General features: G+C 35.7%; 1 protein-coding gene across 1 annotated transcript; it reads left to right on the top strand.

The window, feature by feature from the left end:
• The first annotated feature begins 3,086 nt into the window (after positions 1–3,086).
• On the top strand, positions 3,087–3,577 carry LOC107881403 (uncharacterized). Its single transcript, XM_089053513.1, has 2 exons — positions 3,087–3,400; positions 3,484–3,577. The coding sequence occupies exons 1-2, from the start codon at positions 3,087–3,089 to the stop codon at positions 3,575–3,577; spliced, it is 408 nt and encodes a 135-aa protein (XP_088909639.1).
• The last annotated feature ends 13,369 nt before the right edge of the window (positions 3,578–16,946 follow it).

The following is a 16,946-nucleotide window of genomic DNA, read 5'->3' on the forward strand; positions in this document are numbered from 1 at the left end:
GGGTGCATGTAGAATCGGGTTGAAATCTGACCCGTTTGGAAACCCAACTTCAGCTGAAGATTTTCCCCTCTCTGTGAAAAACTCAAGAACACAATCCTCTTTTTTTTAATGTAATGCAAATCCACAATTAGAAAGATCCAAAGCTCCCAAACTCCATAATCGCTCCATTGTCATCAGCTCCTTGGGAGGCCTGCGATCTATGGTATCCTCGGTATGACGATTAATGGCTTTTACCTAGCTATTGCCCTGTTTTAATTCTATGATTCAAGTGAAAACCCTTTTTCTTTTTCGTTCAGCAGAAGAGATTCGGATGAAAGCAAAGTAGCATATCTCTTTTTCGTGCTGCTGCAGTTGTTCCTCGATTTTGGTAGAGATGAGGTCTCCACTACGAAAGAATCCTATCTAATGTCCACCACATTCTCTCAAGCTGACTGACTTCGGAGCTCCCGATTGACTTTGAGAGGTAAATTCACTCTTACTGGATTGATTTTGTTGGATTTGATTTGTTTTTTGTGAGGGTGAGAAATTTGTCATTTGTGGCATCAATAATGCGTCATTTGATCTGCTATCAATAATGCGTCATTTCCTTATAAATATTCAATATACTTAGTTGATTATTTTTTTTTTAAGGAGGGTTGGAAAATTATGAAATGTAGGTAAAAGATCCTAAACTTAGGCTTAATGACATTAGGAGTAAGCATTTGGAGAGGATATTGGGTGAAGTTCTGTAATTGCTGGTTTGAATTACATTTGAGTTCTTAGTTGAACATGTTGGTTCTAATGTTATTTTTTCCAGATTATTTCACAAGAGATGATGTAACTATTATTAAATTGGGAGTTTCACTAAAACACCCAAAATGGGGGTTGAAATTATAAAAAAACCCAAGCACTATTTAAACATATAAACACACCCAAAACCCATCATTACACACACTCAAAACCCATTTATAAACACACCCAAAAAGTTGACTTTGGGGTTAATTTTAGGTGTGTTTCTATGTTTAAATAGTACTTAGATTTTTTTATAAATACATGTCTAGGATTGGGTTTATTTATAAATTTGTATATTAAATTTTGCTTGTGTTTTGTGTAATCAGAATCCAACAAGCTAGGCTATGCGTGTATTGTGTCAATTTGGGCAATGTTTTGTGTAAGTGGAATGCATTGATAAGTTGTGATGCAGTAATGATTGATTAATGAATTAACATTTGCTATGCAGTAATATAGAAGTAGATCAATAATATACGTGGATAAAATGTCTGGGGGCTCAGAGAGTGATGACTCTGTAACAGCTAATGGGAGGGTTTACATTCCTGAAGTAAGAAATGAGGAAACACCAGCAGTTGGGATGAAGTTCAACTCACTTGACCTCATTTATAATTTCTATAATAGATATGCATTCTTGGCTGGCTTTGGTATTCGACTTCATTCCAGCTTTTGGGGAAAAAATAAGAAAGAGATTCTGAGAAAAGAATTTGTATGTTGCAAACAAGGTGCATACCAAAAGGATGAAACTCGGGAGAGAAAAAGACAGCGGGAAATAAGTAGATGCAATTGCAAAGCTAAGATTGTGGTTGTGAAGACACATGGGAGCAAGAAGTATATCATCTCTCTTTTTACAGAGGGACACAATCATAAGATGACACCCTCAGGAAGAATGCATTTACTGAGATCACATCGTCGTATTTTAGACTCTACAAAAGTACTCACAAAACAGTTTGGTTCGGTTAATATTCCCATTAATCAGAAGGTAAGTATTTTCGAGGTGCAATCTGGAGGAATGGATAAAATCGATTTTATAAAAAAGGATATCTACAATCTTGAATGTAGTGCGAATGGGAAGGTAAGGAACCACGATGTTGAACTAGTGACCGAGTATTTTATGGCTGAACAGAAAAAAATGAGGCTTTTTATTTCAAGATTGAGGGAGATGGCGATAACAGGTTTAGTCGATGTTTTTGGGCAGATGCAACTTCTAGACGGGCGTACGGGTTTTATGGAGATGTTGTTGTATTCGATACCACATTCAACACGAATAGATACGACTTGACATTTGAACCAATGTTGGAAGTTAATAATCATGGTCAAACAATTGTCATAGCATGCGCATTTTTGAGCAAGGAAACGACTGAGTCGTTTATTTGGATGTTTGAGGAGTTTAAGAAAGCCATGCCAGGTGGCGAACCTAAAACGATCATTACAGATCAAGATGCGGCAATAAGTAGAGTGGTTTCAATAGCCTTTCCGACTACATTTCATCGACTTTACATATGACACATCACATCAAAGTTCTCTGTTAAGTTACTACATTCTGCTTATAAGGAGTATTGACGTGAATTCCAGAAAGCCATATGGGATACTGACAATAAGTATGAGTTTGATGCAAAATAGAATATTGTGGTTACAAAGGCTGGTTTGACTGACCATCTATGGCTAAGTTCAATGTTTGATTTAAGGGAATCTTGAGTTCCAGCCTACGCACGACACTTTTTTGCCGCTAGAATGTCAAGCAGTCAAAGAGCGGAATATTCTCATGGTTTCTTCAAGCAATACATATCAAGGAGAAATTCGTTGATGGATTTCGTAATAAGATTTGAGAGGGCACTTTCTCATCAACGTCAAAAAGAGTTAGTTGCTGATCACGTAGATGCATTTGAAGCGGCTCAATGTATTCTACCAATGCCAATGAACAAGCAAATGGCTACCTTGTACACAAGGACAATGTTTCAAAAGTTTGAGCAAGAACTAATACAAAGTACAATATGTTTCCTAGAGCTGAAAACAGAGGATACTTCTAAAGTTGTCTTTAATGTGAGCGAAAGGAAAAATTGGGAAACAAGAGTGGCAGAAGTCGTATATGTCAAAGATTCTGACCACGCATCGTGTAGTTGCAAAAGATTTGAATTTGTTGGAATTATTTGCAAGCACATCCTAGCATTGTTCAGAAGGGACCAGATTGAATATATGCCCGATAAATACATTTTGAAAAGGTGGAAGAAAACTGCGAAATCTGGATTGGTGTCGATGCAAATGGCAACGAAATTAAAGACTCTACAGATCCTGGTCTTTTAACAAAGCGGAGTACAATGTCCCAACTTGCTTCAGATGTGGTTGAGGATGCATTAATGTGTGAAGAAGGATGTGAGCTACTGTCAGAGACTCTAAAAAGTTTGCGGGTGAAGTTGAAGTTGTTGAAGGATGAACCAAGTAATAACGAAGTTGGAGGGTACAGCTCTCAAACACAATATATGAAAGACCATAAGAGAGTAAGGTGCAATGGAGGGTCGAAACGAGTAACGGGAGCAAAGGAAAAGGCAATGAAGCGAGGGATTAGACACTGTCGGGAGTGTGGACATATTGGTCATGATAGAAGACAATGCCCAAGAAATTTGAACACACCGTAAGATGTTAACATTATTTATAATAAGACCTAAAATTTGAATATGTAAAGTTCTTATGTGCTTCTGTTTGATGTTTATGCAGGACATCACCGTCGAACAATGACGAATCAACTCCAATAGATCTTAGTGATCCATTATTCGACGAATTTTACAGGATGCACGGACCAACTCAATGATTTAGGTTTCTATTATACGAAGCCTGGTTATTATGAAGACTAATGATCAGGTGAAGTTTTCTAGATGCAGTTTTGGTATTATTATTTTTTTGTTCATGTCCACCGATGAGCTCTTACTATGTCCATTGATAATTGAAATGAAAATTTGCTTGGTTTCATTCTTGCATAAAATTTGGACACATGTTAATTTTACGTCTTCTCCCTATTTAAAAATTTTCATAGACATTAGATAAAGCATCAAATTTTAATTTATGTGAAGAAGCAATGACTTTTACCTTGTAAAATGGGTAGTTTATGGTGAATTATGTTTTAACAGAGATTCATTGATTATATGACAGGCTAATGCAGCATTTCTAGCAGCCAGCTGTTGTTTCTATTAGCAGATAATGATTTCCAGCAGCACGTATCATTTCTAGCAGCACTCACTTTGTGCGAATGTTATGTTCTAGTGTTTTACTGGTGATTAAGATCTGAACTTGACTGGTTATTAGGTGCACGATTTTGCAAACATTCGTAACTGAAGGATACTTGAAGCACTTTGTTGGAACAGAAAGATTAGAAAGCAACGTGTAAAAAAGTACATTGCAGCTAATCACATTTCGAATGGTTGGATAATATTAAAGGGTACACTAACATTTGAACTACTCATAATTCCACACACAAAATAAAATTTGATTGCAAAGCATTTTATGTGCTCCCTCTTAGCAATACCACGATCTCCCCAATCAACTGAACAACGGTAGCCACAATCACTAGGTCGTATTGGTCAGCTTCTTCTTAGCAGGTCTCACGTACTTATGGTCACTCATGTCCCCAGTGATATAGACAAAATAAATATTCAGCAATATTTGGAATTTTATTATATATACATAAACCATAAACTATTCATTAAACAATATATAACACATTGTATTTTACTTATAACTCACGTGTCATGATAATGGGGCTTTACTGATTTCCAACGTGCTGTGATATTGACTGTTTATTGAATAATATTTTCATATCCGCAAAATATAATGTTAGACAGAAGAAACACATGACGACTTGCAAGACATAGTCCCAATAATTATATATGAAGAAAATGAAAATGATATTTGTATTATTTTATATTGCATAATGACATTAAGGGAATATCATTCTAATTTGTGCAATACCACGATCACCCCCAACCAACAGAACAGCTGTAGCCGCAATCACTTAGTCGTATCGGTCGGCTTCTTCCGAGCAGCTTTGACGTGCTTATGCTCATTCATGTCACCACCATCAACTAGTATCTCTCTCACAGCATCAGGGGACACATAGTCCCAATTATAACTTGTATGAGTAGTTGCCGCGAATGCTCGGAATTTTTTGAATCTTTCATTGAATGCCAACTCCAGTTCACTGTGGTGCTCTTTGCATCGCATATGGTTCATCAAACAACCTTTAATTTCATCATTCATTACTATATCCAACTCCTCAGCTTTCAGCTTCCTTTTATGACTCAGCTTCAAGTACTTGTTCTTTTGGGAAAACGCTTTGTTCACTTTAATGTTAAGATCAACCAAAATGGCCTCGTCTTCAACACATTTCTCATGCCATGAATTGATCAGTCTTGAATTATAATCCAGCTTAGTACTGACTGCGTCTATTGCCTCTAATGGATCATCGGAGTCCCTCTCACTCCCAAATGATGTTGAAAATGGAAGGGGTCGGCGAGTACAACGTGGAAATGGAACATGCAACTCCAATTTTTCATCTTCGATTGTGTTGTTGGCGCTGAAGAGGTTGACATGCTTGAATAATCCTATTTGTTTTAGAGGATGAGGATTGCATATTCAATTTAGTTTGAGAAATGGAACATAGCTTTATAGACCAACATACCAAAGCTTGCGTGTAGTCAACATATGTATTTTATTTCAATTTTAAAAAAAGAGGTGTCAGGTTTTGCTTTTCAAGCATGTCAACCTCAGACTCTCCTTACACCACTGGTAGTGGTTGAAATAACTCAATGGAAGTGACATCTAGTTAGTGAACCCAACCAAACTAACCAAACTAGTTAGATTGTATAAGACATTTTTTAATTTATATATTGTCAACCAAATGTTTTTTTATACAGGAACCCTTTTTTATTGGTATTAGTATCACCCTCTTCATAGAAATTCTCCCTCCACAAAAAACTCACTCCTCCACCGAATCTGTCTTCATCTACTGAAACTCTGTCCTCCACAGAAACTCTCTCCCCCCATTGAATGGATTTACTAACGAAGTTTGATGTGAGCATAATAAACACCCCTCCAAACAAAGACCGCCTTCGAAACACAAGTGAGTCACCAGACAAGCAATGTCACATTCCTAGACAGAATGACCATTTCGTTGGAAGTTTTGAGTCTGAAAGATTTCTTGCTTTCTGGAAGGAGAAGCATCTTCAACTTGGTGATGAAATCCAAAGGGCAAGGGCACGTTTGGAATTTGTTGAAGGCCGAATTTGTTGAAGGCCAAATTGAAGATGACAAAAGGCAGGCCAATCTGGATAGAGCGAAGTTGCAGCGCATGAAGCGTAGACACAAACAACTTCGGAGTGTAGCTGTTCAAAAATATAAGAACTCATCTAATGCAATGGAGTCAAAGAAGCGTGTGATACAAGTTGGATTCGACTACTTCCGGTCTTATGCAAAACTCGTCGTACCCGGGTTTGATTGGTCATCTATTACCGTTTCCGATGTTAACAAATATACTCAGCAAGGGAAGTAACTATTTTGGTTATCGTGTTTGAGTAGAGGCAAATCAGAGGAATTGGAATTTTCGTTAAACTCTGCTTCAAACCCATTTTGATGCTTACTACTATAGAAGATTTCAACCTTAATATTTTGATGTCTTTAATTACGATAACACGATGCAAAGTGCCCATCTACTTCAGTCATATGTTGCTGCCATGTCCATTTTTTTGTGATCACGTATCAGATTTGGACATGGTTGCATCATATGCAATGTTGTCCTTATGTATTATATGTTAGGGCAAGGTTTATGAAAAAGTATGTGTGAGTGCTTTTGTGACAAGGTTATGACATTATTTTGTACCAGTTATATATTATTTTTTGTATTATATGTTAGGGTAAGGTTTATGGAAAAGCATGTGTGAGTGCTTTTGTGACAAGGTTATGGCATTATTTTGTACAAGTTATATATTGTTTTTTGTACTGGTTTATCTCCTACTATTACTTTATTTCTTTATATTATATGTTTGTGACATTGGACATGATAGAAAATATATTACTGATTCCCAATGCAGCGTCATATTGACAACTTATTGAATACTGGCGACGTGTTCAAAACTCTAGGTGCAGGTGCATATGGACAACTTATTGAATATCTCTGACGTCTTCAAAACTCTAGGCGCATGCGCAGTTCCAATGATGACTTTGAAGTAGTGGTGCATTTATTATATATGTACATTATTATAACCAAAACAGATAATTTTACATCCTTATATATGAAAGGAAACTAATTATTGTATTATTACAAATTATATAACGAATATTAAGGAAATATACTTGTTAAAGTGACAAACATATATACTTAGGGTTAAGAGGAAAGTGAGTTATGTAAACAATTTTTGAATTTGTAATTGTGAAATGGATGATTCTCCTTTGCTGAATTCCTCGATTCGTGGTTACGCATTTTAAAAAGCAGTTCCGAACATTAACGGGAGATGCTTGTTGAAGTAGGTTATTGAAGTTAAAGTTAACAAACATATATACTTAGGGTTAAGAGGAAAATGAGTTATGTAAACCAATTTGGATGTTTTCATTGCGAAATGGATGATTAATGGGTTCCATAGTTTTATAACGTCACAAAGAGGCAGGGGTATTTTTCGGGGCATTTTTAGGATTTTTCTACTATTTATTACATTTTTTCAAAGATTTTTGCACTAAAAAAGTCAAAATAATTGCCAAATGGACACCTGGCGCGATCTTAGCCCAACACCTTTCACCCCTTGACAAGTGTACGTCAGTCAACATGGCCACATTCTTACCTTTTACCCTAAATTATTATTTTATTACTTTTTCTTAGAAAATTCATAACTAAATACACAAAAATCAGAAAAATGATCCGAAAATTGCTACGAACTCATTGAGACTCCATCTCCCTTGCTGAATTCCCCGATTCATGGTTACGCATTTTAAAAAGCAGTTCTGAACATTAACGGGAGATGCTTGTTAAAGTAGGTTATTGAAGTTAAAGTTAACAAACATATATACTTAGGGTTAAGAGGAAAGTGAGTTATGTAAACTAATTTGGATGTTTTCATTGCGAAATGGATGATTTATGGGTTCCATAATTTTATAACGTCACAAGGAGGCGGGGGTATTTTTCGGGGCATTTTTAGAATTTTTCTACTATTTATTACCTTTTTTCAAAGATTTTTGCACTAAAAAAGCCAAAATAATTGCCAAATGGACACCTGGAGCGATCTCACCCTCTCACCTTTCACCACTTGATAAGTGTGTGTTAGTCAACATGGCCACATGCTTACCTTTCACCCTAAATTATTATTTTATTACTTTTTCTTAGAAAATTCATAACTAAATACACAAAAATCAGAAAAATGATCCGAAAATTGCTACGAGCTCATTGAGACTCCATCTCCTTTGCTAAAATTCCTCGATTCGTGGTTACGCATTTTAAAAAGCAGTTTCGAACATTAACGGGAGATGCTTTTTGAAGTAAGTTATTGAAGTTAAAGTTAACAAACATATATACTTAGGGTTAAGAGGAAAGTGAGTTATGTAAACCAATTTGGATGTTTTCATTGCGAAATGGATGATTTATGGGTTCCATAGTTTTATAACGTCACAAAGAGGCGGGGATATTTTTCGGGGCATTTTTAGGATTTTTCTACTATTTATTACATTTTTTCAAAGATTTTTGCACTAAAAAAGCCAAAATAATTGCCAAATTGACACCTAGCGCGATCTCACCCCCTCATCTTTCACCACTTGACAAGTGTGTATCAGTCAACATGGCCATATCCTTACCTTTTACCCTAAATTATTATTTTATTACTTTTTCTTAAAAAATTCATAACTAAATACACAAAAATCAGAAAAATGATCCGAAAATTGCTACGAGCTCATTGAGACTCCATCTCCCTTTCTGAATTCTCCGATTCGTGGTTTCGCATTTTAAAAAGCAGTTCCGAACATTAACGAGAGATGCTTGTTGAAGTAGGTTATTGAAGTTAAAGTTAACAAACATATATACTTAGGGTTAAGAGAAAAGTGAGTTATGTAAACCAATTTGAATGTTTTCATTGCGAAATGGATGATTTATGGGTTTCATAATTTTATAACGTCACAAGGAGGCGGGGGTATTTTTCAGGACATTTTTAGGATTTTTTCTACTATTTATTATCTTTTTTCAAAGATTTTTGCACTAAAAAAGCTAAAATAATTGCCAAATGGACACCTGGCGCGATCTCAGCCCCTCACATTTCAACCCTTGACAAGTGTGCGTCAGTGAACATGGCCACATCCTTACCTTTTACCATAAATTATTATTTTATGACTTTTTCTTAGAAAATTCATAACTAAATACACAAAAATCACAATAATGTTCCGAAAATTGCTACGAGCTCATTGAGACTTCATCTTCCTCCTGAATTCCCTGTTTCATGGTTACGCTACATTAGTATTTTATTATTATTTATCCTAAATTATTTGTATTATTATTGTTATATTACTTTTTAGCTTGTACATTTATTAATTATATTTACTCTAAATTTTTATTTTTATTTTTATTTTCCGTGCGAATAAACCATTTCTAATGCTAATCAGTTTCTCTCTTCTTCAATTTGTTAATGTTTTTTCTTTTTTAGGTTTAGGGAATGTTTTCAAACATAAAATGGAAATATACAAGCCATCCATCCTACAACATCAGGAAATAATTATTCAAAGTCTTTCACTGTTCAAGTTTTGCTTAAGAAACGTGTAACCAAATCATTTGGGATGTGCTAAGTAGGAAAATATCATTCCCAAGAACCGGTAAAAATACACATACTCACTTCATGCATGCGTTTTCGTTTACCAAATATTAAGATTGCAGTTGTGCAAAATATATGTGTCAGTAAAATGTCATTCGTAGCCGTCAATTATGTCAGTAATAATTCCACTATATAACATATATTATACATTTATATATAAAACGGTTTAAGATAGCACAAACACCTGACAAAATAGATTAAAACATGAAATAGAAACAACATTTGTAGAACACAGACACGTATAAAAACCGTAGAAACATATTACAACTAATTATAAGGGTATGAATTCCCTGACACAACATAGACACACATCACCTTGAACTAAAAAATACTCTCACGGTGCCATTTGCATCGATTGCAACAAGTCCAGAAGGCAGGATTGATCTTTTCTTCACTAGGCCAGCCTGGAATAACAAAACACCAGTCGTTGTTGTTACAAGCGCTGCACTGATTGAACTTAATCTTCCCATAGTGAAACATATCTACGATATGTCTTCCAACAGAGAAAATTCCACTTAATCTTCGTCTCAAAGCATCCCTTGTTCCTTTCATATCAATGTTGTTACGTTGATTCAAAGAACACAAGAATTCTAATGCATTCTCTTTTGACTGACCAATTCTGGACATGCCAAGTAGTCCAACTAGATATGCCGCTTCCATATGGCCTACCGTGGCTGCAACGCGCATCCCGGACAATGGTTCCACATTACCGTGCGAAAAGCGCGTCGAACGCTTCTCTAAATATCGCCTCAGAGTTCTCGCAAGCCCTGCATTGTTCCACGAAATGCCGGACCTGCGTTGAGGCATAGTACCAGTTAGGATGGTGTTGGTACTTTTCCATTGAAATGGTGTTCCACACTTGTGGAGTGTTTGCCAACGTATTGAACAATGGGTTCACAGATGTCATACGAAAGAGATCTTTCGATGATTGGGTTGCCACGTATAACATTACTTTAAACCAAGCTAATTCTGGGATAAAGGCTTGAGGCACATCCAGATGGAAATGCTTTCTTCTCTTTCCTCCGACTGTAGTGTAATGTTTCGAATTCGTTGAAATATTTTTGGAATAAAACGATTTGAGGACTGCAAGAGGGGAGAAATGAGGATATACGGAGTTTTGGGTTTGTTTTAGTTTCTGTTTACGCTGTTTTGAAAAGGTGTTTCCTTGGGGTTTTTCCAAGTTGATCCTTTTTAAAGAAACTGAACCCAACACCCAAAACATAAGACAGGCAAAGGGAAAATGTCATCGAAATGCAAAGGAAGTCAGACCGTCCAAAAGTCAATTAATAACCTATTTCCATAGTCATTGTTAGGCTTTTCCCGCCATTAAATTCATTGATACAAATAGGGGTGGCATTTTAAACCGAAAAATCGAAAAATCGCAAAAATCAATCGATAATTTACCGCAATGAAACTGCAATCACGGGAAACCGAACCGCATTTGCGGTATTAAGAACCGAACCGCATTTGCGGTTGCAGTTGCGGTATTTGATTTTCAAAACTTGCGGTTAACGCAAACCGCAAAATATAGCCGCACGGATGATGATGTTGAATTCTATAAGGAAATGGAACATATGACAACTTGTAAGTAATTAGTTTATTTATACTAATGTTATTTATGTTTCTTCTTATAATAAAATGTACTAAACTATATTGTTTTATTTGTAAATAATATTGGTGTTCAAACAACACAACGGGGTTCTTCAAATCCACTCACCACCAACACTTGAGTTTGTAACTTTAGTTTATAATATTGGTGCATTGCATTTTCCTTTTAATTTGTAACTTTAATTAACTTTGAATTGGATTTTTCTTCTTGGTTGTGACTTTAATTCATTTTGCTTTGCATTTTCCTTTTGGTTTGTAACTTTAAAGAATTTGGAATTGGAATGCTTGAGAAGTTTAACCTTAATTGGAATGCTTGAAATTGTAACTTTAATTTTCTTAGGTTGTGAATGCTTGAGAAGTTGAGGAGATTGTGAATTTATATATGTTTGAGAAATTGAGGTTGTGTATTTATTTGTTTAGGTTGTGAATTTATATTTTTGTGAATGCTTGAGAACTTGCGGTTTTAAACCGCTAATTCGCGGTAACCAATCGAATTTTGCGGTTTACCGCAATGCGGTAAACCGCAAAACGCGGTCGGTTTGCGGTTTCAAAAATCACCAAACTGCAAATAGTCGGTCGGTTTGCGGTTTGAGTAAAAATTCACTGTTACCGAACCGCAACCACCCCTAGATACAAATGTGATGGATTACTGACTAGTGACAGAAGGTCCCATCAGATACTTTTTCATTTTTCCACACCACACTACCCCTAGTAAATGACGGATTCTTATCCAACTAGTTGCCTTAATGAAATATAAAGAAAATAATATATTTAAAACAGTGTCCCCTCAATTTTAAGATTAATATTTGGTAGTGAAATAATATATCGCTTTTAGGAGTAAAAGGTGTCACAATTCTGACGGTACAAGTGTCCAGATCGAGACCAACCCACCCACACACAGAAAAGAAGGATATAATTTAATTTTGGTAGAGATGAGAGAGAGCTGAGTGAGAAGTTTAGGGTTATGAGTGAACGGGTATGACTGAGAAGGTATGAGTCCGAAAGTTTCAGTGAGAAGATTTGAGTGAGAAGAGGTAGAAGTGAGAAGATTCAACATGTCTTCGTCTTTATCTCCCGCTCAAACAAAGAAGTGTCAGTATTGTGGAGCTACAATGGTGCTTCGGGTTTCAAAATCAGATAAAAATCGAGGGAAGCCATTTTGGAAGTGTCTTACCTCATATGTAGGTTTTCATTTTCAGAATATGTATGTGGGTGAAAAACAAAAACCTATGTCTAACTCTGACAGAATTATTTTGCATATATAATGCCTGCAATTAAGGAGCCACCAGTTGCAGTGGATTCGAATGGGTTGATGTAACCTCCGCCAAGCAGATCAGCAAGCTGACACGTATGATGCTACAATGCTTAATATGCTGAAGTCCATTAAGGACTTGGTATTAGTTTTATTAGTTGTATCAATTGTCATATTATTTGTTCTTTTAATAACCAATTAAGTGCACGGTTAAAGGATTATAAAAGTTCTCCCCAAAAACACATGTTGCACGCACCACCAATGACTTTTCAAACCCAATTTGTAATTTTTGTTATTCAAATAGGTGGATTGACATTGAGTTTAAATTATTGTTTGAAACAAAAGCATTTATTTGTCTGAAACCCAGTAAAATTTTTCCTAGACTTACTTTAAAAAAATAAAGTCATACGAAGACGATAAAATGACAATACAGGGCCAATACGATGCAATAATAAGACAATACCTTTTTTTTGAAGATTGCATAATTATTCAGTGTATATAGATTGTTTATTGATTGTTTACTGCATGTAAATCGCATGATATTGAAAGTTTATTGAAGGTTTATTAACTGCATGTATTTCGCATGTTATTACTCCGATATTGAGTGTTTATTGAAGGTTTATTGATTGTTTACATGTTTAGTGAAGGTTTAATGATTGCTAACTGTATGTATTTCGCATGTTATTGAACCGATATTGAAGGTTTATTGAAAGTTGATTGAGTGTTTACTGCATGTATATCGCATGTTATTGCTCCAATATTGCATGTTTATTGGGGGCAAAAATAGGACTCAAGTTAGATTTAAGGGGGGAAACGGTCCTTATTCTGTGTTTTAGTATGAAGAACAACTGTTAAGTAGAATTTCCTATTCAATACGACTTCCTTATGATTGATGTAATTGAGTGTTTATTGAAAGTTTATTAACTGCATGTATTTCGCATGTTATTACTCCGATATTGAGTGTTTATTGAAGATTTATTGATTGTTTGCATGTTTAGTGAAGGTTTAATGATTGCTAACTGCATGTATTTCGCATGTTATTGAACCGATATTGAAGGTTTATTGAAAGTTGATTGAGTGTTTACTGCATGTATATTGCATGTTATTGCTCTAATATTGCATGTTTATTAAGAGCAAAAATAGGATTCAAGTTAGATTTGAGGGGGAAAACGGTCATTATTCTTTGTTTTAGTAGGAAGAACAACTGTTAAGTAGAATTTCCTATTCAATAGGACTTCCTTATGGTTGATGTAATTGGGGACTGATGTATATTGCATGTCTATTGCGTGTATATTTTATGTCTATTGTGTGTATATTGCTTGTCTGTTGCCTGTGTATTGTTATTTATTTCCTTCGTAAGCAATACAAATCAATACAGACGCAATAAATGTAAGATATGCACGCAATAGATAAGCAATATAGACCCAACAGACATGCAATATAGACGCACCAATATACATTACTTTTATGCTACTCAGCTGCTCAAAATCAATAAAATAAAGAAAATCAACCAATTTATTAACCGATTATAAAGGAGAGAGGGATTCAAACCCGAGAGGCAGTGCGGAACCAATAGAGAGTTTTTAGAGTATTGCACCTGGGGACATTTTTTCATGTGTTTTCATAAAGAGGGCATGATTGAATAAAATATTGGAGGCGAGGCCATAGCCGCCTATTTCCCTTACAAAATTACTTTATTAAGATGCAACCCATTGCGATTAAGTCAAGGCATGTTGAATGGCTTAAAGATTGGGATTTGATATTTGGAATGGTGGCTTAGATAAATGATGACATATCACTTTGCAATGATGTAATACACTTAAAAAGCCATCAGTCCCCATTCACATATGCATTCTTCAAATCCCAATTCACATATGCAGTCTTCAAATCCCAATTCAATGCAGTTTGGTTGAGGTTATGTAAATGTCGTGAAGGAGTTAGGCCAATATTACACCGATGTTTGTTTCATTACATAAAAAAAAACTTTACACTCTATATGCACATTCTATGTATGAGAATGATATGTGTCTAACTTCAAAAACGCATCTGCCTATCCATTTAGATTGCCCACGTGCAATAGATTTACAGATCCATTTACTTTTCTCCTCACCAACCCTCAACATCTCCATTTCAGATTCTTCATTTTTCTATGCTCTGCATCCAGCTCCATATACATTTCGCACAATATGAGAATAAACATAGCGTAATATCACGCTAATGGAAATGAAAGCATGCATCCGCTATAATATTTGCCACTATTTTGGTTCTAATTGTTATTGTCCAATAACTTAAATCTAAATTTCTGTACACAAATACACTAAGATTGAGAAAGACGAAGAAGAATTCAAGGGTAAAATTCGAAAAGGACCCGTGGGTCTTTATTGTGTATTTACATGACTTTGAAATTGGATATTCCCAAAACTTATTTAATCATCATGTGCCTAAACCAAGTTCAACCGATATCATGGCATGTAAGCATCTCCCCGTGCAATTTCTGCAGCCAACTTCAACCGAAAAAATGGCATGTTCTGCGAGGTGCAAGTAGTTAAGGGAATCTCAGCACTCAACAACTCAATGTACTTCAACACGAACATACCACATCGCCTCTGAAGCAAAACAAGAACTCGATCAATTCAACTAATGACATTCTCACGTAATTGACAAATTAAAGTAATAAAATTAAATAAAAAATTGTCCTCATTGATTAGTCTGTTGTGGAACATCCACACGATGTATTGGCCATGGACACCACCAATATCGGGTGCACTCGTTCGCGTAAACACCTTCTTCATAAAAGTCAAGGGTATTCAGAAGATTTGGAATCGTAATTGACAGGGGGCCGAGTTCTTTCTTTAAGCTCTGATCTGGAATGAGTGAAACCATTGAATAGTAGACTTTGATTTCACACTAAATTAGATCAATCTCTAGAGCCACTCAATGCTTATATTTTGGCAACATACAAGGTACATACACCTTATACGTGTTCTGCCAATCCAATTCACACGCCGGAACCTTGCTATTTACAACGTTCACTAAACTGCTTCTAATTTTCCACCCAACTTGCTCTTTTTTCCTTTTATTATCCGCAAAACAAGTATGGATGTGATTCTATGAAATAGAAAACAATCAATGGTTAAATACCTCCACAAAGTAAGTATGGATAATTTGTAATTATTAACAGCATTTGGTCAAGGCCTATGCCATACTGATGTAGCACAGCCCTGGGTGTGTTAGTTTAAACACTTAGAGCAATAAGACAGAATAGATGAGAAAAGCTGAAGGGAATGAAAAGTAGAATGCAGGCAGAAATCAGAGAGTTTAAAGGAATGTTTAATCAATATTCAAATCTGAATTCTAAAGAACTACATAGTGGTATTTATAACAAACTACAACCTAGAGACAATAGAATTAAAATCCTCAGGTAAAACAGAAATTCTATTCCTAATAAAATAGGAAACTTAGAAATCCTAATAGGATTTGGAAAACTAACTTAGAAATCCTATTAGGATTTGGAAAACTAAAGAATATAGGAAACTAACAAATCAATTAGGAAACTAAACAATTTAGGTCCTATGCATCCTGCATCACATACCTTGAAAAATACATCGGTCGTTGTCCAGTCCGATATTTCTACTTCCTCCAACTGTTGTTGTCGCTTCCGGATGAGATACAAGCCCAAATCAATGTGCTGCACATGTTTTCCTTGTCAATCTCATAATCTATGTACATTCAAACAAATGCATAATCAATTAAACTTACATCTCCTTTCAGCCAACCGTCAGCTTTGACGAGGGAATCGAAGAATTCAATCTCAGCTTCCACGTCGCCAAATTGCATCACCAAACTATGAATATAAAAAAGTTTTAAAACACACCAATTAAAAAAATATATACACTCATACCTTCTATCTCAAAAAACAAAGGATTTACTTTGGATTATGGGGCCATTCCCAACAAAGTTTCAGCAATTTCACCATATCATTATGCGGAATCGCCTTCATTGGATCTAACGTCTAACGTCGGGTTGTCTTTGGCAAATTTTTTTGAACCACTTCACTAGCTTCAACGATCTTCCACATAGTAATAATCCTCTTCCTCTTCCGTAATTGGACCTCTTGTTCCACACCTTGACCTTCATCATTCAACCAAATGTTCAACTGAGATAACACAGCTGTAGGTTGATCCAAATCAATGTCCCCGAGAGTAAACTCAACCTTTGTCCCCTCCGTGCTCTTGCCAATGTCATCTCCAACCAACATAACTTCATCATCCTCTTCCTCACATTGGTTTCTTTGCACTTCCTTTTCCTCACTTCTCTATGTTTTCACTTCCTTCTTCTTTTTTGCGGATCCTCTCCCTCAATGGTTTTTCTTTGCAGTTCTTCCTCTCCCTCAATGCTCTTTCTTTGCGCTTCCTCTCCTTTGTTGCTTTTTATTTTCACTTGTTCTCCCTCACTTCTTTTCCTTTGAGCTTCATCTGCCTCCCTTG

Source organism: Prunus mume, linkage group LG1 (assembly GCF_029339155.1).
Source record: "Prunus mume cultivar Tortuosa linkage group LG1, ASM2933915v1, whole genome shotgun sequence".
Classification (NCBI taxonomy): Eukaryota; Viridiplantae; Streptophyta; class Magnoliopsida; order Rosales; family Rosaceae; genus Prunus; species Prunus mume.

What these genes read in the sequence shown, in the direction of transcription:
- LOC107881403 (XM_089053513.1), top strand. Translation starts at nt 3,087, where the DNA reads ATGTCCCAACTTGCTTCAGATGTGGTTGAGGATGCATTAATGTGTGAA. An exon ending in CCAAGAAATTTGAACACACC is followed by an intron (nt 3,401 to 3,483) that starts GTAAGATGTTAA and finishes ATGTTTATGCAG; the next exon opens with GACATCACCGTCGAACAATG.